The sequence below is a fragment of the Ambystoma mexicanum genome, chromosome 9, assembly GCF_040938575.1.
Source record: "Ambystoma mexicanum isolate Mex_15411 chromosome 9, UKY_AmexF1_1, whole genome shotgun sequence".
In the NCBI taxonomy this organism is placed as follows: Eukaryota; Metazoa; Chordata; class Amphibia; order Caudata; family Ambystomatidae; genus Ambystoma; species Ambystoma mexicanum.
Window position 1 is genome coordinate 1,424,788,094 of NC_090931.1, and position 27,948 is coordinate 1,424,816,041.

At 44.9% G+C, this 27,948-nt stretch overlaps 1 protein-coding gene across 2 annotated transcripts in view; it reads right to left on the reverse strand.

Moving 5' to 3' along the window:
- Nucleotides 1-471: 471 nt before the first annotated feature.
- Nucleotides 472-27,948, reverse strand: part of LOC138489166 (keratin, type I cytoskeletal 18-B-like) — a 111,387-nt gene continuing 83,910 nt past the window's right edge. The window contains exons 5-8 of one of the 2 annotated variants that reach the window (XM_069616823.1): nucleotides 25,027-25,152; nucleotides 23,812-24,032; nucleotides 21,565-21,593; nucleotides 472-726 (exon numbers count right to left, since the gene is read on the reverse strand). In XM_069616823.1, coding sequence (XP_069472924.1) covers nucleotides 629-726; nucleotides 21,565-21,593; nucleotides 23,812-24,032; nucleotides 25,027-25,152 — 474 coding nt within the window. In that variant the 3' untranslated portion in view covers nucleotides 472-628. The remainder of the gene's footprint in view (nucleotides 727-21,564; nucleotides 21,594-23,811; nucleotides 24,033-25,026; nucleotides 25,153-27,948) is intronic. The other variant, XM_069616824.1, reaches the window with a different exon arrangement.

Genomic DNA, 27,948 nt, shown 5'->3' on the forward strand with positions numbered 1-27,948 from the left:
TAGTTATCTGGAATTGGTTAGTAAAAAGCATAAAGTTGAGCAAGTGGAGCACTAAGCCATCGCGTGGCAAATGGTATTGGCATAGTTGACCTAAAAACATTTGACTTAAAACATTTGATCGAATAATTTTGACCCTTATTTTTGGTCAAATTGTATTAAAAATAAATATATATATATATATATATATATATATATATATATATATAGATAGATATAGTAATATAGATTAGGTTGAGGGGAAGTGGGTGGGGTCTTTGTGGGGGGTCTTCCCCCACATTTTAGACTGAAAGAAAGGTCAAATAAATTCTATAAAATGTGATTAGGTCAAATGTTTTAGGTCAAATAGACCCAAACCGCGGCAAACAGAAAATCCATAGCAAAAGGTGGCAGTAATTGCCAACTAGCGAAAAGTAGACTGACTTGATCATTCTTCAACTGATCCATTGACTCATCAATAAATGCAAAAGAGGATGTTTAAGGCAATGTCAAACTTTATTGGGAAGAAAAAAGGAAAACATTAAGTAGATAAGCAAAATTATTAAAAAGATAGTCCATAAGACTGTTCTGTTGATTCAGCAGAATAACGGCACACTCAATAAATCCAATGGCCCATAGAGTGGTGGCATCTTCAGTTGATAACCTCCTCCGTCCTGGATGAAATCACCTGACCATTCACAATCTCCTGAATGGTCACCACCTTCTTCCTAATCGTCCTTCGGCTCGGAACTAGAAGACACAAGGGCACTTATTAACACTTGAAGTGGGAAAGAACAGAGCGTCATTATATTTAACAGCTTTTCTTCAGCGTGGGCAACGTTTGCGGTTTCCAAGCCCAAGCGCGATGCAACAAAAGAGCACTGCGCTAATGCCGACACACTGGATGTGTCCAGCGGGGTAGAGACGGCAAGCGCCAACGGAGCAGGCCACAAGAAAGGTAAGTGGACAAGGGACCTCGTGCTTTGTTTTGAAAACCGGGGGTGGTGAACATTTGCATGTTTTTAACGTGATTTTATATGAATTGTTCCCTTGTATTTGCATAGTATAATGATGCTGTATCCTTATCTTATCCAGCACCACACTTGAGTTTCTCAAACAGCCACTTTTCACATTTCTGTTGAAAAAGAAATGGGGATTTCCTATCCAAATTAGTAAATGTTGGCCACACTGTGGTCCTATTTTATTTTAGGTTAAAACTCTAGAATGGAAGTTGCAGGTGAGATTCTAGATGGTTTATAGTCATCCCATCGACAGCCAAAGCATCTAATGCCATACCATCTAAAAATAAAAAGCATTAAAAAAAAAGCATCTAATGCATTTCTTTTTCTTTAATGGGGGGGTAGCCCCCAAATCCCCCTTTTTTTAACCTTGAAAAACCATTTTTATTCAACTAAAGCCTTTACCATCTAAAAAAAAATATATTTTTTAGATGTTATGGCTGTCAATGCAATGACCGGATACCGTTCTAGATCTATCTATATATAGAGCTTTTCTGACAATGAGTCTGACCACCTTTTGAGTCTCTTCTAGTAGGCATAAAAAGCTATTGCCAAGAACACTATATCGAGACAAAGGCGATGTAAAACCTTGGGGTGTCTTTATCGGATCTTATGAATATGAAGGGGAATCCATCTAAATTGGTGAATTTTGAAAAAAAGATCCTTTGCCTGTGCTGACCGGAGAATTCAGACTAAGGTTTACATCCCATATAATCTTTCCATTATTTACCCACTCTGCAAACCTAAGCAGATGACCCGTTCGACGGGAGGGGCAGGAAAACATGTTGGATTTCAGATAAGATTATGTGGACCCAGGAGAAGTAATTCTGTTTAAGAAGAAAGTCTGTCCCCTCACTCTCATCCAATCACTGACTTGTCCAAACCAGCAGAAAGTGATGAAAAATTTTGCAGGGGACAATTAACAGGATTTGTGTGAATAATACTTGAAACTCAGGTTGTTAAGGAGTTTCAGCAGGGGACCAAATGGATGTAAAAAAAAGAGGAAAGATGGGACCCTCAATGAATGCCAAAGTCTGTCAAAACCTTGGGAGTGAAAGGGCCCCTGGGAACTTGTTGCCCCGGCTTCTCAAACGTGAGTAGAACCATTCCAATGAAATTACCTAGACTTCAGCGACTTCCAATACCCATTTAAGAGTTGGTGATTCACATGGAACACTAGAGGGTCAAACCATCTGTTAGCCCCTGAAGGACTGTTGGCAACATTCAGCTTTATGTCCTGGTGGCCCTTCAAGACACGTGGATGATAGAGTTGTGTGAGATTGATGATAGAAGTACTGCTCAGGTACTGGCTACAAAGGTTCTGATAGGAAGACCCAAAGGAGGCCTATCAGTAACTGTTTGGCCCCCACAGTGTATAACCAAATCCATTGAAATAACAAATATGATCCAATTGGTCAAAATATCAAGTGATGTATCGGAGTGTTGGGAGATGGTACTAATTAACATCTATGATCCACCCAATCTAGTGTAAAAAAAAAAAAAAAACAATGGTGCATCCGTAAACCAACTTTTGACTAAATTGGATCATAATATACCAATATGTGTTGTTGGAGATTTCAATGCAAGGATGGGCGCTTTTCCTGAAGGCCTCCCTGCCTCACAACAGTCGGAAATCCACAATGATACTGAATTGAATAGCCAAGGAAAAAGATGTGCTGAAATGTTATACATGTCTTACTTTAAAATGCTTAATAGATACTGTGGAGGAGATGCCCAAAAAGCTTATACTAGGATAGGTGGCAAGTCAGTTTCTACATTAGATTATGTATTTGTTAACTTTGTGGCTATGAGATTAGTGGAAGATATGTCTGTACTCATAAAACAGGAAAGAAGAAATCATGTGCCACTTTGTGTCAGACTTACTAATACACCCAAACATGACCAATATGATACAAATGGAAACATCTACCTAAATGAAGGTCAAAATCTTATTCAGTGGAACAAAACCAACTTAGATAAAGCTAAGCTTGTTGCTGATAGTGAACTAGAATTCAATGGCTCTAAATGGGAATTAAAAGAGAACATCAGATCTGATCCACTGACTGACTTCATAGCATTGTTATCCAAGATTGAGGATATCACAAAAATAAGACGATGCTTTAAGAATCTGAACAAAAGATGGAATGTAAAAAACTATAACGGATAGGTATACGATAAGAGAATTCAGGCTACCAAAAGATGTCTTTGCTGGGATATTGCTGAACTCCTCGCAAATCCCGGGGTAGAAGGTGATGAGACTAATATAGCTAAATAAATTAAACCTCTAAAAATAGCCTACCGGAGATGGCTGGGATCTCTCAAGTTGAGATGTGAGCAGGAAGTTTGGATGCAGCTGGCACACCATGCCAGAAATAATAACAATGGCATATTGTGAGTTTTAATAGGGACTATTAAAAATGATTTAGCTATGAATGATGTACCTGAGCAGGACTGGCCGATCCACATAGGAAACACTCTGGGATGTACATCCCGCATGATATGGATATGTTAGAGATAAATGCAACCTGGATATGTAAATCCTCAGTGGGAGACATTAAGAAGATTATTGAGAAACTTCACTCCTCTCATGCAACAGGTGCCGATTGCACCTGCAATGGGTTGGTCAGAATGTTTCAGATTCTGTGCTAAAGCTCTGTATACTCTATATGTTCAGATTGGTAAATCTGGGGAAGTCCCCCTGTCATGGCAAGAAAGTAATATCCTCCCGGTCTATAAGAAAGGCAGTCGCACAGAGCCTGGCAATTATAGAATGCTAGCGATGCTAGATATCCCAGCAAAGAGATTTGCTAGAGTTTTGCTAGATGAACTAACTCTCTGGATCAATGAGAATAAAATCCTCCCACCCAACCAGTTGGGGTTTAGAGCTCTCTCAAGTACAGTCCATAACTTGACAACTTTATTTTCAGAAATCGAATATGCATGGCACAGATGCCAATTACCGGTATACAGATCATATATAGATTTTAGTGCTGCCTTTGACAGAGTCATGAGGAATCGACTATGGACCAAATTGGCTGCCTGGAAGATTCCTCATGGCTTGTTAACAATGCTTATGCAGTTAAACTGTGAGACATCTGTGAGAATCTACTTAAATGCAGGTGGTCGACTCTACGGACCAATTCAAACCACTAGAGGGGTAAAACAAGGCTGTATAGTGGCAGCGACTCTATTTAATCTCTCTCTAGCAGAAGCTCTACTAGCTTGTGTATCATGCCCGGTGAAGGTAGTATCTATGTGCATTGGTTGGCTTGCATATGCTGATGATCCGTTACTCGTGGACCACACACCTTGTGGCCTGCAACGTATGTTAGATGCTCTGTCAATTCGCAAAGACAAATGGCCTCCACATCAATATAAGTAAAACAAAAACTATGGTATTTTCTGGTAAGCTTAAAAACAATATTAAAGTTTGGCAAATTGATAATCAGCCTGTAAATATTGTACCAAGTTACAAGCACCTGGGTGTAGTGGTTGATAATAAGCTAACATGGGAAGCACATTGGAAAGAAACGCACGTAAAATGTATGAGAACTGCCCATGTCCTAAGTACATTTATTGGTAGACGGGTGTATGCTCTATTTGTATTAAAACAATGTTGCTGCTATATTCATCAGACATAGTGCCATGTATGTTGTATGGTGCCGAGGTGTGGGGTGAAAAGTACCGGAACGCCATGAAATCAATAGAAGGAAAAATACTGAGAATGTTATTTAGAATGCCTAGATCATTACCAATTGAATATATGCCTAGAAACTGGGCATATCGGTGTGGTGGCACGATTAGAAAAAAAAGTATATATGTACTATGTGAAATTGCTTCTATTGAACAATCACACCCCGATGGTTGAGTTTTCTGCAGCAGCCTCTAATATTGAAAATATTGAGCGACTAGGGTTGATGGTGGGAAATCTAGTGATTTACTATAGAAAGTGGGTATAGAGGTAGTTGAAAGAGGGGATGAGTCTACCACCCCGATAAAAAAGAAAAGAATCAGATGCCTCATTGAGTAATATAGTAAAGAGTCTGATATGGTTTAACTTCGAACTAACACCAAGAGTGGCCCTTTCCTATTTTATTGGATGGAACACACACCGGTCCCCTTATACATTAATGCTTACTGAAATAGCAACCTAATATGGCAATATCTGCTATTTAAATGTAATGTATCTAGAGTACTTGAAATTAAGGGAGCAGAAATTGGAATAGATTGGCATAATCGACTGTGCTGTCTATGTTGCGAGATGGAAATAGAATATTTGAAACATATTTTGCAATGTGAAAGCCTGCGGTCTCTAAGAAATAAAGCAATCAAATCTTATAACAACATGTTTCCCGCTGAGAATATAGCCCAATTATGGAATATCCTAATGGAAGGCAATGATATGAACAGTATTTTTTATCTGATCAAATTTTTTTGATAAATGTTTGGACATTTTAGAAGAATTGTATAAACTTGTGTATCTGTTTTTATTGCTCTAGTTTTGTATTTATAGTTTACATGAATTTTAGATAAAGCCTTAGGTTTTAAACTCTAATACCTGTTTTTAACCAAGCTCTAAATTGAAATTTTGAAATATCCTCTGGTTTATATGGTTTATTTTATCATATGATGTAATTAGATTTCTTGCTACAACAGAGCTCGTAGTTGTTTTTAAATGTGTATTTGATGAAGTGTGCTATATGTCAACATGTTTGTATACAAAGTCAATCATGGCTATATGTATATTAATAAACAAATGACAAAATTGACAAGCCGCCAATCGATCATGCATAAGCAAGGGTAGGTAGCATTTGTCACCTAGGATCACAATGTCATTCCAAACTGGCAAGAGTGCTGTCTCAGTCCTATGTCTGGGCTGAAAACTAGTTTTACAAGCAATCCTGAACCCATGTATTCAGTTTGAGTGCTGGCAGGGAGGGAGAGGAATAGGCAGAGATTATGAATTCATTGTGCTGTGGAGGAGACAGATGGGTGGCAAAAACCTCTAATGTGAACAAATGGGTCTTGAACTGCTTTAGAAATCTTGTGTAATTAGACACGTAGGGCATGTCCTGCAAGGCATTCCAGTCAAGTGCTGCTTGTGCAACAAAGGTTCAACCTCTCTTGTTGAGCATATGCACCACCCAGGGGTTGTATTGGAGAGTGGAGTGGGTGAGCCGGGATATAACGGTGGAATTCTTTCGGCAGGAATACAGACACAAGACCTTTTAATGCTCTATAGGTCATGCAGTTCACCTTTAAACTGATCGTCTTCTCAATTGGAAGCCAATGAATAGTTTCAAGTCAGGAGTCTCACCACAACTCCTGCTGGGGCCAGCAAATAATCTGTCAAATTTTGGATATTTCAAAGATGTTTGTCTTGTTTTAGGAGTCCTCAGTAAATCAAATTGCAATAGTCAACCCTGAAAGAAATAAAAGCATTGAACAATGCAATACAAGTGCAAATAAAAAAGGGGAAGAACCATGTTTTTAATGTACAGCAGTTGCATCAACATGATTTGACAACTGCAGTGATTTGTGGATGAAACGTCAAGTTGTTTTCTATTAAGGCCCCAAGATTTTTCATTTTCTGAACCAGCATTGGATAAGGGTTCCAGAGTGGGTGGCCAGAGGGAGCTTGTACAAAGATTCGGGTTCTTTATACACAGAAGGATCTCCGTTCTGGAGGGATTGAGTGCAAGTCTGTTAAGAGGCACCAAACTGCACACTTTGATTGTGGAGATATAAAACCACTACACTACTGTACTCTAGTCGCACTAGGAATGGAGGAGTACCATCATATGCATAGAAGTAATATTGCATGGTTTTGTGTCATCGTAGAAGAGCCAAAGAGCAAGATACTGATTGAAAAGGTGGGGCTACATTACCAATTCTTACATTTGTGGGTTCAGACTCAAATAAGGACTTGCCCACCAGTAGCTCACTTTTGGTCATGTAGGATCTCAGGCACCGATGGGTAAAACCTCAAACAATGTGTTTACTTAATCTATCATGAAGAATAGAATGATCTGTGGTTTTGAAGGCTGATGAGCTTTCCAAGGGATCTAACGCTCCAACCCCCTCATGTTCAAACCTCCTTTGAATATCACTAAACGTGGCCACAAGCACCACTTCTGTGCTGCAACTAGGGCTTTATCCAGTCTCACATGGGTCTGGACAGACACAGGTCTGCAATTAAGTTGTGACAAGTAGTTATGACTTTCTTGTGGAATAGATTCAAGATGATTGGTCTAAATGAACTGTATTATTTTGGTACAATGAAAGATTTTTGAGAAACCTTTTATAATGGCTATTTTCAGGGACTGTAGTGCTATGTTAATATGAAATGAATTGATTATCTTTTGATTATCTTCTTAATATACAGTTTTATGCTAATTTGTTTACTACGATGGGGGCAGGGATTAAGCAGAGATCCTGAAAGATGACTCATGCTCAATAATTTAAGCATGTTATCAGATGGATATCCCTAAAGACATAAATGCAAGTTAATTAGCAAAAATAATGATCAAAAGATAGCAGCTGGTCATCAACTAAAGCGGCCTCCACTGCCTCACTCTCTGATATGATCTTATCTTTGTTTGTGATAAAAATACATTGTGAGATCTGTGAGAGAGGTGGAATTGCACGACATTTTGACTTTCTCAATGGTCTGAGAGCACCTAAAGCAGTTCTCTGGTTGTGTTGGGTCGCTTCTAAGACACTGGGCCTCATTATGAGGCTGGCAGTAAGGGGTTAACGGCACCGGCAAGGATGCCGGTGCCGTTAACCCCTTCCCGCAGCATTACGAGGTTCCTTAACGGTCCCACTAAGGCCGGCTGGTAAAACCAGCCGTCCTTAGCGGGAGCCGCTAAGGGACCAGGGAGCTAATAACGCGCCCGTTATTACCTCCTTCCCCATTCCCATTGAGACCTATGGGGGCTGGAATGGGGATGGGTATTTTGAATGGGGATTTACCGGATCCTCCAAGGTTGGAATGACCCGGTAAGTCCCCATTCAAGGAACCCAGACCCGGACATGAGTTTGGAGGCAGCCATGGCACTAATAGCACCATGGCTGCCTCCAGACTCGTAATGACCCATACTGTCTTCTTCTGAAACTGTGGGCCGGCTTGCATCGGTCGGTATGCAGTAACCTAAGGCCAAGTTTCCAAAGTAACTGACTGTTAGTAATGAACCGGCCAGTTGATTGAAGGCATGTGGAATACCGCAGTATGCACCTAGAAGGTGACTGGGCCCAAACAGCTCGTAATATATGGACAGCAGTGTTTGGATTGCTTCCAAACATTGAATTAGGCACATATTTTGAGAAAGTAATGACTGCTTTTTTATTAATATTGAGACAAACATTTGAACTTTGGACAAAGAACTGCACCATTGTGTAGCAGTTGATGCCAGATTTTCATATAGAACAAATGCCCTGAAGAAGACCTTGTGTATGAGGTCGAAACACGTGTTAGCTGTCCAGAAAAGTGAAGTGCTAAAAACAAAATATTCTTTAAACTGATTGGTCTGTGTATTGGGTCAATGTGACTGTCAAAGCGTGTGGTTTTGAATCTAAAGGTGGTGTGGCGCTGTTGGCCAGTTCATTATTAACGGTCAATTAAATATATTTACTAGAATCTGCTTTTTGTATGTTTAACCTAAAACCATGCAGTCAAGAATTTTAACACTGAACCATTACTTGACGTTTGCTTGTGTTTGTCAGTTTTTATCTGTAGATTAGCCTTTTTAGGTGAATTGTACGACCGCAATAAGGGCTTTGTAAATAAACAAGCCTTGACTTTCCAGGGGTGATGAGTTTATTTCAGATCAGGGAATTCAGATGAAATGGAATGAGGTCAACACTGGAAGAAAGCGGGGAGTGCATTAGGGATGACTGAGTATTTACAACTAGGCAATTGTTTGAATCTGCCATGTTCATTAACTTTTGGTAAAACAAATGACTCACCCATGTTTTTGGCACATTCCCTGATGCCTGTTGGACTATAATAAGGTCAGTAAAAGGGCAGTACAAATAGTGACAAAGAGAGGCAGACTACTGTTGGACTATAATAAGGTCAGTAAAAGGGCAGTACAAATAGTGACAAAGAGAGGCAGACTAAGGAAAAGGGAAAAAAAAGGAAAGGTCTAGGGGCCGGGGATGAGGTAAGAAGAGGGGACACCGAATTTTTATTGAGCAAGTAAAACAAGGCATTTAAAAAAAGGTAGTAAATAAATGTACATTTTCTGATAATTTATCAAATGTATAAGCTAGCATTAGATCTTTCATAGATTCACATGCTTAAATGAGTCCCTGTGGTCAGTCTGGGATTACACATAACATACTATATATCATGGCAATACATTGTAGATACACACAGCACATTACGCCTTTAAACTTACAGCCTTTTCACCTCCTTTTGGTCATTTTCCCGTGAACCAATAGGGAAGTCCAGTGGCAGCGAATCCTATTCAGCTGTCCGAACTTTTCTAATATTGTTCACAGCGATTTGTGCTCGTCTTTGCCACGGACCTGGCCAGGTAATTTCCGTGCTTTCAGCTATACTTTTCTCTCCCTTATACACTCGTTGTGTTTCCTGTACCTCCCCCCACTGTTTTGGTACAGTGGGGGAAGGTACAGGAAGTATCCCAGTGCTTTTAGGCAGCTAAAAATGATTCAAGTGTAACCTCACTCCCTTTAGGAGTTGCATAAATGTTGGAGCAGGTTTTAATTGTTACTTGAGAACAGTTTGCAGCAAGAAAGAGATCCAGTGAAAAATGTTACAATTGTGATTGCCTGGGCCCTATTATGAGAGACCAGGTGGTCCATTATCACAAGTGTGGTGTATCCCTTTAAGAGACTGCATTTTGCAGTCACGTGTGTTCAGCCCAATAAAGACTGGTCCCCCGGTGCATGCGCCAGTTGGAGTGGGGGACCCGGTGAGAGAAGTGTCTGTGTCTTTGTTACTCTCTCCGGGGCCTGAGCTGGACCAGGCCCCACACCAAATTGGTGATGAGGCGTGTGAATCCGCTCGTGCAGGCGCACCGCAATTCCTGTCTGCAGCAGGCTTCCTATTTTTGCTAGACAACATGGAACTCCCCTGCCTCTGCTATACAGCCCGTGTAAGATGCCTGGCATGTGAAGGTACCGTGGCAAAGGGGCGCATCACCCCGCTTCATTCCACGGAGCAGGGACTTAAAGAGATTTGTTTTCTTTCTCTTCTTTCTTTCCTCACAGTGAGGAAGAATCTGGACAAGCACGTGCCCAGGCCCGGTCCTGCCCCTGTGACCCGGTGCAACATGCTCCACGCAGCACCCAGCATTTCCTCCCTGAGGGGAAACCCCTTGTTTGTGCATCTCAGGCAGCAGCTTCCGGTGCAGGCCGATACACCCCCAAATCCAGCGCCACGCGTTCACACCGCCATTGTGTTTTGCGGCTCCTCAGTGGAGTGCTTGTGCACCCTGGTAAATCACCCCCACCCAAGAGGGCAGGGTTGTAGCTCATGAGGTGAGTGCTTGTGCGCCCTGGCCCCATATTTGACTTCTTCACTGGTGCATCCCTCGCCAGGCAGCCGTGGGCCTATCCAGATTGCCTTATTTCTACGAAGGACCACCACAGCAAATAATCATGGGGGAGGAGAATGAGGCACTGCTAGCTGCTAGATTACCGCCCTCTTTGGCGCAAATCACCCCTTTACAAGAGTTTGATGTTTCGGGAGCCCCGTCATCACTGGGTCACAAATGGATTGCATGGGTAAAGAGGTTGGACATGTTTTTCAAGGCCACAGGAGAAGATGACAATGAAATAATTAAGTCTATTATGCTCTACTCGGCCGGCACTGGTGTACACAACACCTTTTAGACTCTACAGCCCTTGGACAATTCTTTATCTGCGGCCAAGGTGGCTCTGTTGGAATACTTTGCGTCCATGGCAAATGTGCACTATGAGGACCCTCATGAGGACTGCTGTGCAGAAAGAGGGGGAATCTTTCAACGCCTTTCACAGCAGGCTACGATGCATGTCAGTGGCATGTGCTTGTCCTGATGTGGAGCATGAGGTGCGCCAACAATCCAAACAGGGCTGCCTTATGGTCAAGAAAGAAGACAAAGGGGGGGATATGTCCCCATGACTCCACTGCGGTTATGACCTGTCCCACCCCAAAGACTGTCCGGCAAAGGGCCACATGTGTGGTCGCTGTGGCATAGTGAACCATTTTGCTCGTGTCTGCAGAGCACCTGCACCATCAACTCATTCAAGAGGCCAGGCGTCCATGAGACCGGTGACACATCGGTTGCAGTGCAAGGTATCCCATGTCGAGCAACCAACGGTGGAGGAGGATGAGCTTGAGGAGCAGGAAGAAGATGAAGATGGTTTCTTCATTTCGAGCATGTCTGTGCTGCAAAGGTCAAAACGGTGTCAGCCCAGGTAAGTAATTTGCATCTGCGACTCCCCGATTCCTGTGTAGATCGACATCGGCACCTCGGTGAGATGCATGGCAGAGGACCACTACCGACAGCTGGATAATGAGCCGCCCCTAAGCAAGAAAAACATCTGAATTTTCACGTTTGGTGGGAAACAATCTCTGCCCCTGGAGGGCACGTTCGTAGCCCCAGTCCGTAATGAAGACACATCCATCCAGGCCTGTTTTTTTGTCACCAAGGTGAGCGAGGTGAGTCTACTGGGGTGTGCCACTGCTGAGGCTTTACACATTGTAAACTCCACATTTGGAGTATACCTTGAGGACATCCAGGCGGTGCTCGCCAGATATGTGAGTATCTTCACCGGAATTGGGAAACTAGTGAGAGACCTGGTGCAGTTGCACATTGACAACACAGTCCAACCTGTCACCTTGAAGCATCGCAGGGTGCCATTTCACCTAAGGAATTGCGTGGAACAAGAGCTCGACAACCTGATCAGACTAGACATTATCGAGAAGGTGGAAGGTCTGACTCTGTGGGTTTCACCGATTGTAATTGCAAAAAAGCCCAAACAACCGAAGGCCATACGCATCTGCATGGACATGCGTCGGGAGTGACACATCACGTCCACCCTGGACAACATCCGGCAGACCTCCGGGGTGCCCATTATTTTTCCTTTCCTAGTTGGACCTCCGTTCTGGATACCACCAACTCGAGCTAGATCCGGAATCACGCTATGTCACTACCTTCAGCACACACGAAGGCCTTTACAGGTACAAGCTCCTGAGCTTTGGGATATCGTTGGTTGCAGAGGTCTTCCAAAACACCATCAGGGGGATACTTGCTGGCCTAAAAGGAGCAATTAACATCAGCGATGACATCGTGGTCTATGTGAAGTCTGAGCAGGAGCATCTGGAGAGACTGGATAGTGTCCTGCAGCGCATCCAACATCTAGGTCTCACCCTGCACCGGAAAAGTGCACATTTAAGCAGAGGAAGATAGAGTTCTTTGGATTTGTGTTCCAGGATGGTGGTATCTCCCCTGATCTGCCGAAAGTAAAGGACATAAGAGAAGCCTGTGCCCCGGTGAACATGTCGGAGGTGCGTAGCTTTCTGGGGTTGGCCATGTACTGTGGCAGGTTTATACAGAACCTAGCCACCTTTACTGAACCACTCCGGAGCCTAACGAAGAAAGAATGTATGTGGAGGTGGACAACATAAAGGGGGCCTTAACAGCAGAGGACACAATGGCGTTTTTCAATCTGGAAAAGAGTTCAGAGATCATAGTTGATGCCAGCCCGTTCGGCTTGGGGGCCGTGCTTCTGCAGCCGGGCAAAAACGGGTTGGACCGTCCAGTGGCTTTCGCCAGCTGGGCACTTTCAGCGACCGAGCAGAGATGCTCACAAATTGAAAGAGAAGCCCTGGCGGTGCTCTGGGGTTGCAGACATTACCATCTATATATTTATGGCAAACCCTTGCAAGTCGTCACGGACCATATGCACCTGATACCGAACATGACCGGCTCTTCCTCCAAGCCACTGGTGAGAATCGAAAAGTGGCTTCTTGCTCTACAGGAGTATGCCCGGGGAAGACCAACACTGCAGACTACTTTTCACGCCACCCTAGCCTGGAGATCGGGAGTACAGAAGAGGTGGAATTGGAGGAGTACCTGAGTAGTCTAGCAGATGCAATGACCCCAAACCTCATGCCAATCGATGAAATTAGAAAGGCTTCAGTCGACGGTGGGTGTTTCATAATTCCCCAGGCCGCTGGGACAAAAGGTGAATGGCAGAGAGTCCTCAAAGCATGAGGCACGGAGCACAGAAGCAAGAAAGGCGCTAGAGCAGATGTGGAGAGTAAGGGGAGAATTCACGTTCTGGAAGATGGCCCTGTGCTAAGGGGCTCAAAGATGGTGGTTCCTGCCAGCCTCGTAGGCAGAACCCTGGAACTGGCACACAAAGGTCACCAGGCTGTTGCGAAGACCAAGGCCCGGCTCTGCATGAAGGTGTAGTTTCTGGGACTAAAAGAGCGGGTAGAAGATTTTGTCTGCAACTGTGTGTGATGCCAGGCGGCGCTGCCACACCGACGAGAGCCCCGGATCAAGTCAATGGAGAGGAGCTGTGTGCCATGGGGCACGATACACATGGACTTTGGATCGTCCTGCAGGGACAACCACTTCTGGTCCTCGTTGATCAGTGGTCAAGATACACTGAGGTCGAGTTTGTTGATTCCACATCCCTGGAGGATGTAATACCGGCATTGGAGAGGGTCTTTGCCATGCATGGACTCCCAATGAAAATATGCTCTGACAATGGGCCTCCATTTCAAGGCAGAGGGTTTGCAAAATATCTGCACGACCACAGTGTCACCCACTGTAAGATCACGCCACTGTGGCCGAGAGCAAACTGGGAGGCTGAGTGACTGATCAGGACATTGAACAAGGTCTTCCGGATAGCCCACAGACAAGGGGAATGCGAGAAGCGTGCCCTATACCAATTCTTGGCCAAGTATTGTGCGACTCCCCACTGCTCCACTGGGGTGGCCCCCACTGAAGCACTATTTCAACAGTGCCCACAAGGCCTTCTCACAGACCACCCACCACAAACACCAGGAGTCATCGATGATGGCGAAATATCTGAAGGAAGGAGAAGAGCAAATGAGAGAGAGAATGACCAGAGGAATCTGCGGAATGACCACCTGAAGATAGTGGATCGGGTGCTGGTGTGAACAAGAAATGTGTGCAAGGGAAATTGTCTCTGCCCCACAAGCCAACTTCCATCAGGGTGATGGACACCAAAGGATCTATGGTGACTGCATCGGATGGCAACACAGCGGTGACCAGGAACTCCTGCTTCTTCAGAAAGATGGGACAGTCCCCAGAATCAAGCCCCAAGCGATGCAGAGGGACCGAGTCCATACAGAGGTGACCGAGCCTCGGCAGCGAAATAGAAGGGATGAGCCAGGAAGGCTCGGCATCCAGCGATAGGGAAGACAGCCGACCGACCAAGGAGGAGGCTTGACCTCGGATGAGGACGAACCTGGAGGAGAGAGGCACTATTCTGTACGAGAGCGCCGAAGGTAGCCGAGCTTCCTACGTGACTTTGAAGTAGACTTTGCCTGATGCCGGAGGGCACTTGCTGGTGCAGTTCATCAGTTGTTATCGTTGACCTTATAAATTTGTGTTTGAGTTTGAATTATTTGTGTAACAAGTGTTGATGTAATGCAATAAATTCCTACGTTGTTTGTTTATTTGAAAAATAATATGAAAAGGGAGGAGTGTGGTGTATCCCTTTTAAGAGACTGCATTCTACAGTCACGTGTGTTCAGCCCAATAAAGGTGGGTCCCTGCGGCACATGTGCCAGTTGGAGCGGGGAACCTGGTGAGAGAACGCTACCATGTCTGTGTCTTTGTTACTTGCTCAGGGGCCTGACCTGGCCCAGTCCCCACACCAAAACAAGGAATGGTCTGGTCTCTTCTAGAAAGCATGTGGCATGGCCCAGCCCACGGGGCAACGTAATCACGAGGCGATCCCACAGGCCCTTCCTCCCACAATCAAGGAAGGCAACGCTATGTCATCACGCAATGAAAGCTGCGTGATGACATCACCCCCCAGAGGTTCAAAGGATGTCGGAAGAGCTGCTCTGGTGCTTGTGCAACGGTTTCACACCCGTTGAACCCCAATGCTCCGTGACAGTCTTCTTAGACATTAACCAGGTGTTTATTTAGGATTCAGAGTTGAGACAAGAACACAATCTGTTCTTTACTACGTTTGAGTCCATTCATTCTGTTCATTCACTTGGGTGTTTGAGACCAGAACAACCCTCTATACGACACTTGCCCTTTGATTCCTCTTCATCTTACGGTGCAAGTGTCTCATCATTAGTTTTTTGGAAACCCAGGTACAACGCTGGGATACTGGATACACAGGTGAGCACGGCTCATTCCGCCCTGTTGCCCTTATATGGGTTAGTATGTACCGTGTATTTACTGTATCCTTATGGTTCACCCTTGCAGCTCGTGTACTCCCATTTGAAGCTACCTTTAAGAGGTGTGTCTAGTAGCACTTCCACTGATGAAAAAGAGGTGCGCTGCAATGTACTCTTTAGTCAGTGAGCCTAATTTCCATTGGTATGGAGCAAATATCTCCATGTTCCTGAGAGATCTACACAGCATACTTGTCAGAGCCAGGTGAGCGTAACACTAGGGACAAAGAGTTATTTCCATAGGCCAGATCGCTCCAACTCTGCCCCAGAAAATCACATGTGGCCAGGCCCTGTTCACTCTTGCCCCATGCCCCAAGAGAACTGACTATGGCAGGTCCTGTCCCCTTCCATAAGGCCTGTTCATCGGACCCGAGTTGTTGAGACTGCTTGTGTATAATAAGCTAGTGAGATCTCGCCCAGAGGTTAGTATGCATGTCTGACATTTTTCCATAAGCGAAGGGATATCTCAACCCGAGGAAGGAGGACCAACAGCTTGGAACCGTATCCTAGTGCGGGAGTAAAGAGATGTCCATGGAACCGTATCCAAGTGCAGGAGTAAAGAGATGTCCATGGAACCGTATCCTAGTGCGGGAGTAAAGAGATGTCCATGGAACCGTATCCTAGGGCAGGTGTAAAGAGATGTCCATGGAACCGTATCCTAGTGCAGGAGTAAAGAGATGTCCATGGAACCGTATCCTAGTGCGTGAGTAAAGAGATGTCCATGGAACCGTATCCTAGTGCGGGAGTAAAGAGATGTCCATGGAACCGTATCCTAGTGCAGGAGTAAAGAGATGTCCATGGAACCGTATCCTAGTGCAGGAGTAAAGAGATGTCCATGGAACCGTATCCTAGTGCGGGAGTAAAGAGATGTCCATGGAACCGTATCCTAGTGCGGGAGTAAAGAGATGTCCATGGAACCGTATCCTAGTGCGGGAGTAAAGAGATGTCCATAAGATCTTTCCTAAAGGTCTAAGCGAACGTATTGTTCACAAGTATCACAGTTCTGTACATTAGCACCCTGCAGTGGAGCGCCAGCTAATCGGGAGGCTCAGAACACGGGCTGTACTGTATGGCACAAGCCTGAGTTCCGAGCTGCCTTGGCAGCCGGTGCCGCCTTCCCTTCCCTGCATCCCCTCCCACTTCACCTCTTGGCATCCGCATAGTTTCCTATGTGGTTGCTGAGAGGGTGTGTTGTCTTTTTTGTTTTTTTATAAAAAATAAACTTACCTTAGACGCGCGGCCCGACGCTGTGCAGTCCTGTTGAACAGGAATCCCATATTCAATGTTGATGATGATGTTCAACATCGGCAACATTGAAAACAAGGTTCCTGTCCAACAGGACTGCATGGAGTCGAACCGCGCTTCTGAGTTAAGTTTCTTTTTTTATTTTAAATTAACAATGTTAGCACCCGTGTAGACAGCTACACAGGTGCTAATGACGATCTGCCCCTTGGTGGCAGGTCCACCCTGTAGGTAATGGCCCACCACCCTCATTAAGGGGCCCTTGCTGTGCTTAGACCCTTAACTTGGGCAGCGGGCCATTACCTACAGGCAGGGCCCACCTCCTCGGGGCATATTGCTTCAGTAGGACCTTACACAAAGGTCTACAATTATCTCTGTCTTTGCGTGACTTTAACAATAGAAACTCTCTTAAGAAAAAACTGACAATATTTAACTACAATTGTGTGATATTTTTTTCAGTGAACTACACAGTTGCTGCCTAATAGATGTATATATGCGTGAATGAGTTATCACACTTCTAATCTGCTGTTAAGGGTTTGTTGACAGAACAGCAAAGGTGGCGTCATCCTATCTTGGGCACCACAGAGCAAAAAACCCTGCACCGGGGGCATTGGGCTGGTGAATAACTTGAGAGTGCATAAGGTTGTACCCATCTACGCTATGATATGGCACGTTTCGAAGGGGATGGGAGCGATAGCCTGCAATAAAAACAACTGAATAAGATGACGAATGCCAACCACCCGCTACATATGGATGGAGTAGCCTTAGCTAGTCAATGAAGCGCACCGACTGGATTGGGAATGCTCTCTGGGCCAGATTGTAAGGGACGCACAAATGCCTGCCTGCCCCGCATACAGACAGGTGTCAAGTAGGTGTCCGAAGACGAACTTGCCTAAGGTTAAGAATGTGGGTGGATGTCATGTGTGAAAGGGACTGTGAATATTGGACAGCCCTTTATCAGGACAGAAGACGCAGAGATGCTCCCGCACCCCATCTGGAGAAAACACGGAAACTAAGTGCCTCAATTCTGGACCGCAATGCCAATTAACCAAACCACTAACAATTTCACCCCTCAAACTCTAACCAAACACAACCTCAAACCTACAACACAACAATCTGCACAAACTTCACTACAACAACAAAACAAATCACACAGAGACTCGCACAACAGCACACCGCGACTACCGACCGTAAAACACCCCGAGCCCAGCCAACGGACCCACCGGGCTGAGGCCGCCAACAGCACATCACTGCTCTCTTGCACTTTTCCAGCTTTTGCCCACTAAATCACCCCCCACCCCTTTTCCCTTTTTCAGAGCCGCCAGAGCGCCAGGGGACCACACCGGTGGTGATGGTACAAATATCCTTTAACATTAACATTTATTATAACGCGCCTGTACACAAGTGTTTCAAGGCGCGACGAGGCACAATGCAGAAGGTTTTTAACTTAATCCTTGCAGCCACTGGGAGCCAGTGCAGAGATTTCAGTGCTGGAGAGATACGATCCCTGAGATTGAGGCCAAGGACAAGTCTCACAGTCCTGTTTTGGAGGAGTTGCAGAGGGCGGAAAGTAGAAGCAGGTAGATTTAGAAAGTGGCTGTTGAAGTAGTCCAGCGTAGAGAGAACCAGAGCTCTGGAGACAGTGAGCTTCTGGGGGAAGGAGAGGAAAGGAAGAATAATTCTGAGAAGGTGCAGTTGGTAGAGTGACTTCTTGGAGATGTCATTGATGTGAGGAGAGAAGGAGAGTGTGAAGTCGAGGATGATCCTGAGGTTTTTAGCCTCACAGGTGGGAGCAGGAAGAGAGACAAGGGAGGTCGGCCAGAGAGGGACAGGAAAGGAGGGAGCAGGTGTGTCAATGAAGAAAATCTCCATCTTACTGGCATTAAGGCAGAGATAGTTCGGCAGCACACCACTCCTGGATAACAGAGAGACAGTCAGAAATGAGAGAAGGAAAAGAGGTGTTGGAAGGGAGCCTGAAAACTAGTTGAGTGTCATCCGCATAGCACTGAAAGTTAGTGCAGAGAGTGGCAACGTGGTGGGCAAGCAATTCCAGGTATTAGTTGAACAGCCAGGGAGAGAGGTTAGACCCCTGGGGAACACCACAGGTAGAGAGAGAGATAGAGGAGATGAAGGACCCTAGTTGGAACTCGGAGGGTCGATCGGAGAGGAAAGGGGTCACCCATGCCGGTGCCTGATCAGTGATACCCAGGTTATCACAGAGACGGTTGAGAAGGATGGCATGGTTGACCATGTCAAAGGCAGAAGAGAGATCAAGTAAGATAAGGACACAGGGGGTATTAGAATTGAGGTTGGAGAGCAGGTCCTCACGGATGTTCAGAAGGGCAGTTTCCATGCTTCTGGCTGCTCTGAAGCCAGACTGGTGGTCATGAGGACAACCCACCGATTCAGTGTGAAGATTAAGCTGGGAGATGGCCAGTTTTTCCAGGCGTTTGCCCAGGAAAGGAGTGATGGTGATCGGGCGATAGATAGGTGGGTAGGAGGGGTCTGCTGAGGGTCTCCTAAGAAGGGGGTGCACGAGAGAGTGCTTCAGGGAGGAAGGGAAGACTCCAGTGGTGGCAGAAGTCAGCCAGAGCAGGGGCAAGGTTGTCAATGTGGTCCTTGATGGTTTTGGAGGAACAGGGGAGAACCTGTTTTGACGAGACTTTCATAGATCGGACTTGTCTAGAAACCTCATCAGGGGAGAACAGGGGGAAGGCAGACAAGGAGGGAGGAGGGGTGGCCACAGGGAGGGCCAGAGGAAGAGTAGAGAGTAGAGGGAAGAGAGGGAGAGGAAGAGAGAGAGAACAGGATGTCTTGCATTTTAGAGATGAAATGAGAAGCCAGGGCGGTGCAGAGGGCCTGGCAGGGGACAGGAGAGGTAGAGACAGCAGCAGGAGTTAGACGGGCAGAAGGGGTCGGTTATCATTATCAGGTTGCACCACACACATCATCTTGCATTATTTAACCTAAATACCAGGGTAACACAGCAAACTAACCCTCATAGAAGACTATTGGAAAAGCATATTTTTGTAAATATTGAGACAGCCTATCCTATACCCCATCAATAATTCATGTTCAGTTTGTCTGTAGCTGCTCCTACTTTATTCCCCTCCCCCTCCCCTTCCTACTCCTCTCCTCCTCAGACTCCAGTTTGGAGACCTGTGGTGGTGCTGCAATTCTCCAGCCTGTGGACACGTTGAACTGGGCGACCACTTCAGTGGCAAATGGCCTAGTATAAAGGACTACTTGCATTACACATGGTCCAAAATGGAAGAAAGTCCCATAAAGCAAACAGAGCCATCACGTCCTTGGAATCTAGGAAGTCTCCTTTCATTTCAGAACAAAAGGGAACTACAGAGGTTGGCATGATTACTATCTATTATACTTTCTCCTTATCCAAGAACCTCTTACTGGCAAGGTGTTTACAGATCGATACAGGGTTGCAGAAACACTTGCTCCCCCCTGAAAAACATGGCACTTAGGATCCGCATTGAAAGAAGACGTGCGTCTGTGTACGCCCTATTGCCGAGGACGTATGCTCGTCCTCTTTGCATAGACATGCATAATAGCCCAGCAGTTAAGGGGCTAAAAGAAGGCTACCAGCAAAACGCTGGCCACACAGAAATGGGAAAGGGATTAAAGGGCGGCCAGCATCTAAAAAAGAAGAAAAGAAATGCCATGCATGCACACAAATGTGCATTCTATTTTATAAATACTGCAAAGGTCTAAGTTAAGAGATGCCCCAGCAAGTGGCTATACAAAAGAAATAAACTATACAGATGTGATTCATTCATTAAACTCGTCGCCGGAGGATAGCTCACGTGCTCGCCTTGGAAGCAAGACGATGCAGAGCAACACAGGTTCGATCCCTGGGTCCGCACTTGGAAACCTCTGGGTATTCAGCACGTTATAAATAACCAATTACGATTACAAAAAACTAGCCAGAGCAAACCTAATAGAAAATGTATTCAAAGGGATTCAAGAGGACGCACACTTTTTCAAAGCAATGTTCTTCGACAAAGTGGTGATTCAGATTTCGAGGGAAGTGGAGATTCGGCCAATAGAGTCTTGGATTGGTATAAAGTGCACTATCAATCACCCAACAGTCCTATTTTTTTTTTTTGGCAGCTATTAAAAGATTGTGCTGGGGATCTAGCGAGTATTGGACCTTTCAACTCTGTTAGTTGAAAGAAAAAGGCTTTCCTCTATGATATCGTGTGTGTTTCAGGTTGCTATATGGTTTATTGGACAACAAAATAGGTACAACGTTGTTGTCTCGTCATTAGCTTTTGATTAAGAAGCTCTAATTATTGTATGGGACATGTGTGATATGGGAAGCTTGAAATGCATTTTCTTGGATAAACACATGAGGTTCAGCATTTTGTTGTCTGTCTGAGACAATCTTTTCGTCCTAATGTGTAAGGCAGAAAAGGTTTGGCATTTGAATGTTTTTAAAATCTTCCTGCTGATGGCGGGTGATACTCAGAGCAGGTGATTTGGTGTCGGAGAAACACCAAGTCTACTCATTCGGGAAATTGCAAGTCTTTTTAAATACAAGACGACACGGAGCAACACAGGTTCGATCCCCGGGTCCGTGCTTAGAAACCTCTGGTATTAAGCGCGTTATAAATAACCAATCATATCATACTCACCAGTGAGCCAAGAAGGCATGAGAAAAATACACTATTGAGTAGTAGCGACACTCACCATCAGTATCTTGTTTAGCCAAAGACATACAATGCATAAGAAGGCAGAAGAGGAGAGTTAGTCGTGGGCATCTGAGGCCAGAAGCGAGATTGTGTTACGATTGGTTATGCTGTAATCACATGGCATGATTGAAACACTTTGATTGGACAAGACATACCATGCAGTGGACCACACTAAGCTACGACCTACACTAATCTACAATAACACATCAATACTTACCCGTTTGTTCCACAGTCTTTGACTCCTCCCTGAAACACAAAACATTGCAAAGCATTTGTGTTTTTTTAACCCTTTGCCTGTATCATGATTCTACAATGTATTTCACTACCTAGGGATTGGAGCGGGACACTTAGAGCTGTGCGTGATGGGTTTCGGGAAGAGTGGGAATTGACTAATGGAATTTCCAAAAGTGGAGGACATTTGGATAGCCACCTTCTCATAAAAGATTTTCCTCTGCTTTTTAGAAGATCGAAGGTTTTCATTGACTTGCCCTCACCCCCCACCCATTTGCTTGCTTCCAGCCAACAAGAGGACCACCTGCTTCTGGCTAACAAAGGGATTTGACTTAACTAATGGGATGGAATGCGGAACGCTGGGCGCTATCGATGCATAAGCAACCTTGGGTCATTCAGAGGGATGGGCTTGTTTACCCCACTGCTGTTCGTCATCAACGAATGCTAGATTTATACAGAGCCCTTGATACAGAATCATGAGTTCACAAATTGGCTGGATCCCAGACTGCCCCCACCAGGCTGGCTGCTGCTACAGCCACAGCTACATGATCAGGGTCCGTGCCCTCGGGGACATCCCAGGATAGATCAGGTGCATCCAAGTGGGTAGGCTACTCTAACTTTGGGTCCAGAAGAACAGAACCATTTTGGGGGCAGAGGGGTGGTTCAAGCAAGTTAAATATTTGCAATCCTGGAAAATCACCAATTTCTCGGGGCCGAGATCTCTAATCTGCAGAGTGCACAGACACAGAAACGTGGATACCAGGTGTTGTATCATTAGTGTATCATTACTGTGGCGCGGTTCGCAGAGCGCTGGCTGCTACCGAATAGTTGGTGGAGCCTGTGGTTATTGTTTAGGCTTTCAGGCAATGATTTGGTGTGAAGCTTGGTAGGCAACGTCTGGAAGTGCTCTGGGAAAGATGAGGGACACACCAAATTGGTATACAGTCTTCATCGAAAAATGTTTCAGTGAAAGATGTTTCATCGAAAAAAATCTTTCATTGAATGTACGTTTGGGTGGGGTAAAGGGTTACATTTGGATAACGGGGGTTTTGGGTGGGAGAACCCCCAAATAAAATAATAAATAAAACATTTTGGAATGTTTGGGGTGTTTTAAAGGGCAGAAAATTGAGGTTTGGTCGACCCTCCAATTACATTTTTTTTTTTAAATCGGTCCATTCGATGTACACATTTTCGATGAAAAGTCATTAATATACATTCAATGAAAAAATGTTCCATGAAACATTTTTCGATTAAACATTTTTCAATGAAAAGACATGTAACCCGGTGAATTGCCTGCCACTGCACTGGAGAAGCTGCCCGCATAACCAATTAAAAAATATAGACCAGATATTCCATTGTATACAATGCAGATAAATAGGTAAGCAACCTAGTTTCCTCGCCAGTCCGTTCCTCTGCTCCCCTGTTCCCGGGATAGGAAGTTTTGCTGCGGTAGAGTTTGTCGAATTCGATTTCATCGAAATTGTGTTAATGAATTTTGCTGCAAATATATGTGGGGGCATTTAGGTGAATACATAATGTAATGGGTTTATGGGGCTGTGGGGGGGTCTCCACCCCATAGATTTGTGGCAAAATCTACCACAAAAAAAATCGATGAAATAGAATTTGATTAAATCTTTTTGACAAAATCATATAGAAACGGTATCTCTTTCTGTTACTAATCACATACCCTACCTTGGGCGATCACATAATTTAAAATGCAAATCTGAAAATTGCTGATCCCTATTCTGTCTGCACTGAACGCAATGTGCAAAGGCACCCAGTAATTAACATGATGCACCCAGGCAAACGCAAACAAACTGCTCAAGACAGCAAAAAAGCACATAACCTGCATAAGAAACATGCAAAAAGCAAGCACACAAACACAAAATGAAGCCAGAAGCAATCTTCAAAAAGTTGAAGAAACATGCCAGGGTTACTGATCGAAAATTGCGGGATGATCATAAGCAACAGGAGATTGATCGCAAGAAATGCCACCTGACCCGATAGGACTTGGTGGAGAGTGATGGTAAAGCGAGGGGAGCAAAGAACCTTTCCCAGCTTCAGGTAAAAGGTTTGCGAGTGTCTCAGAGGTGGGTGCCTGAGCTGGAGTAAGGTGGAGAACAGGCAGGACACCTCCTGGGAAGGGCAAGGTTTTGCCGCTGATGGGTAGATCTTTCCACCTGAGCGGGTTAGACTGGGAAACACCTGTAGGAAATGTAATCTTCTTGGTTACCTGTCGATAGCCCCTTCCAGGAGCTGTCGGTAGTTATTTATCTCATTCTCCAGCTTAGTCTTCAGGTCGAGCAGGGCCTCGTATTCACGCACTTGGCGCTCGATGTCCGCGCGGCATGCTGCCAGCTCATCCTGGAGTCGGTGGAGGATCTGGTTGAGCTGTGCCATGCTGCGGCCGTACCGATCCTCTGTGTCCCGGAGTGTGTTCTCCAGAGAGTCCACCTAGGGTTGATTGGAAATTATAGACCGTATTGGTGCAGTGCATTGTGGTTTTTGCCTGTTTTTCATTGTTCATAATTGGGTAGAAAAGAGCCATTTACAGATGAAATTGATTTGCCTATGGCACCCACTTACTTAGTCAAGCCAGAAAATCTGGATAAGAGCTCAACATTCCTTTAGTCTGCAACCTATAACTTTATCTAACGGGCATCATTTCTGTGCGATAGTATAATTTGGTGTAGACAGAATGGTGCATCTATTGAGGTTTATCGTAAAGGCCTCTGGTTGCGTGCATTGTTGTGTTTTTTGTCAGAGACACCTAAATGGGAAACTAAGATACGCTTGTGTGTAAGAGATCATTTATACAACTCTCAGTGTAGCAGAGTTCTGTGGGAGTGGCATCGAGAAGAGGGGTGAGTGGCACAGCGAGGACAGGTTCTATTGGGTTTGAAGCCATTTCTCTCTTCCCTGCTAACTGGTTGGGTAGTCTACTGGAGATCATGCAAGACCTTTAAACCAATGACTCGGCCAACTCATTACCTGGATGCTTTACCTAACTTTTTAAAATCCTTGGAAGGAAAATAGTTATTGAGTCATCTGTGGTGAACACAGAAGTTGCTTCAAACTTTTATTTGCAGGAATGATCCCATTTCCCCAACTCACTTGAATGCAAAATTGGATGAGTATGTTGCGGGTGGTGGAGGAACTTAGAAGGATTAGGGAAAATGTCCAATGGAATGTTTTGAGTGTGGGCGGAGGGACCAGATTAACATTAAATAAGTTGCAAAGAATCTCTTCTAAAGCAGAGTCATTAACATGTCTTTAGTTTTGGATGCAGGGACCGGGCCTGGATCCGTCACACAAAGAACAACATGTTTGAAAACCGGATCTAGATTTGCTTAGAAGCCAATGGGTGAGTATAAACTTCCTACCTCCGTCACTTCCACCTCTTCTGCCCCCAGGCACTTGTGATCTATGGTCTTGTGGCATCTCTTACCGTCTTCTGGAGTGTCTGGCGCTCCAGCTGCAGGCCCTGCAGCTGCCGGCGCAGTTCGACCACCTCATTCTTGGCTTCTTCCAGGGCCTGGTTGTTCCTGTTCACATCCTTAGACATGCTGTCAAACTGAGTGGGGCAAGAACACGTCATTATCATTTCCCATCACGCTTTGTCAATAGCCCAGACCACATTCGAAGATCATAAATTGGAGCACTTTGCAACATCTGGTAAACAGCACACAGGTGATCTAGAGACATGGCGGTGGAAGGCATCATACCACAGAGAGGGCCTCTGCGCAACGTTTTAAACGCAGCACATCTATAACAAAAGACGGTGATAGAATTGCTACTTTTGATTGGTTGTTGAGCGGGCCAGTATCTGACAGGGAATGTAATTCGCTGACAGGGGGTAAAGGGAAGCCCCAGATGACAGTGGGATGCCTGTATGTGTGATGGAATGGTTATAACAATAAGCTGCCCGCCTGATGGTGAAATGAACTGAGCCACCTCTAGATGAATCAATATGTTGATACGTTTTCAAAATATTCAATCAATGTCATGTCAGCTCGTGCTGTCTTGTTAGAGAATCACAAATATTCAACGATGGTGGGGTGTGCGGGGTTCCGCTGCGCTTAGGGATTCTTGTATTGTATGCAGACTGCTGCTCTGGTAGGTGCCTATAGGTATCTCCACAACCTTTAACCTTTTAACATAGAACAGTGTGGCATAGGAGGTGCCACACTGATCTATAACAGAAATATTTACCCCCTTGTTTGCTGACTCTGACTTCTTCATTTTGAAAGTGTGCCTTGTGAGTGCATGAAAGTCCTGGTTGTTCCCCATGATGGAAGTCTGGCGTCTAGGGGAGTGGGGGATTTCGGCCACTCTCTAATACAGACAATTTTCTTTTAATGTTTTGATTTAGTGTATTTAGTTTATTACAAACTTTTCACTTTTCCTACCAAACTCTCCCTTTAGTTCGTTTGCCCCCACACTCCTCCCCCTTTTCACTTAATAACATTTTTCCTTTATGAACCAATAACTCATATCATTCTCGATTTAAAACTAGACTCCACCGCTCTACCTCCATTTTTTGAGAGCAGCTTCCAGGAATTTCCCCATTGCAAAGTGAACTCTTTGCACCATACACAAGCTTGCACCATTTCTCTGCATCTTAACCTGCTATTTCATAGATTCTTCCATAAGATGAATTGATCTTAGATCTTGCAGCTTCGGGCGAATCAGAGCCAGATGTTTTAGGGTTTCTCTCTGAGAGTCACGGAGATGACATTTGTCCGATCCCTGGTACCTGTCATATCTCGCAAGAGTGGTTTGGTTATGCAGTATATTCAGCCTAAATCTCAACGGCAAATCCCGCTGTTTGTTATTTGGAAATTCTTTCAAACACCCTCGGGTAACATTCAAGTGGCCATAGGTTTTTTTCCAATAGAGTATGTGTAACTGACGTTGCACTTCTCTCTTCTGTTAGTCTCCAATTATCTGCCCATAAGATCTTTTTCACCAACAATGGGTTTTTACATAGAGTTTCAGTGGATGTACCCAAGGTCTGAAGCATTAGTGTACACTCCTTCTTCCACTGATTTAAAGTCCAGTCCTTTACACCTGTTTCACATATCTTGATCAAAGTTGCGGGGGGCAATCTGTCAAAATGACATTCCTAAATAGCGCTAACACATTCCATACAGACACTAGACCATTCCTCATCTACTTCTTCAAGCTCTCGTACTCAATCCCATGGGCTGGCTGACATGGACCCCGGCGTGAGTCCGGGTGGCGGAAGGCGTCGATGTGATGACGCAAGCATAACGGGATCATTATATAATATAAAGAGAAGGGAAAATGCAGCATCAGACAGGAGCCTAAACCATCAACAGAACAGAAATAAACATAGGGCCTACAATAGTATCATTCATTTTTTGTTTACCATTCAAAATCATGCACTTGTGAATTGTGACTCCTGCATACTGCCATGCCGTCAGGACAGCCACTCAAGAAAAGTCTAACTAATGTAGGAAACAAGTTCCATGGGGTGGTGGGGGGGTGCCTTGACAAACCTTCAGACCAAGGTGTCATAGGCGTATGGGCACTCCTCGGTCATGCTGTTGAAGTGACGTGAATTTATTTCATTTAATTAAGGCTACATACACAGTAGCGAGACCTTGGGAGTGCATGGTCTTGTGTTGTGGTGGTTCATAGCCTTTGCCACAGTCAAGCCTGGCCAGCGCTTGGTGGACAACATCACGTGGGCATCTTTCTATTGCACTCATTTGCTTAATTCCCTTGCGAGGAATTTCATGATTCGCAAAAGGGGAATCTAGAATGTCTGGGGTGCTTCAAAGAAACATTTATAAGGAATCTTCCCATTGAGGTCCGATGCCTGGGTCCCATTCGTTCTGAAAATTAACCAGGCCTAGCCCCTGGCAGAGAAGTGTTTCTCTCCCCCATTGACAAATGACTACTTCCAGAACTTAGGTGTGATGCTTTCTAATGTTTCATATCAGAGTGATGAGCCACAGGGGGGTGTGGGAGGGTGTTCACTGGGATGTCACATGTCCGGTGTGCGCTTGGAAGGTTTTTCTGCAAGGATCCCGCGACAGCTAGAATTCAGTTTGCAATACTCGTGTTGAAATACATTTTCCTCCATCAAAAAGCCCTGATCTGTGGCCTAGGAATCAACGATACGCTCCGTCAAGATACCCAGGATCTGCCAGCAGAAGCACGCTTTGAGTACCTCGCGAAAGATGGTTCACTAGAGGTAACTAGTGCTTCAGTGCTGGGGGCCCTGTGTTGGGAAGTTGCCTGCCTTCAGTACTTCAACTAGAAGACAGCTTTTGCCTTTCAAGCAAAGATCAAAGATTTGTTTCTAACCAATATACATCCTGATCCTTTATAGGACAGGCCG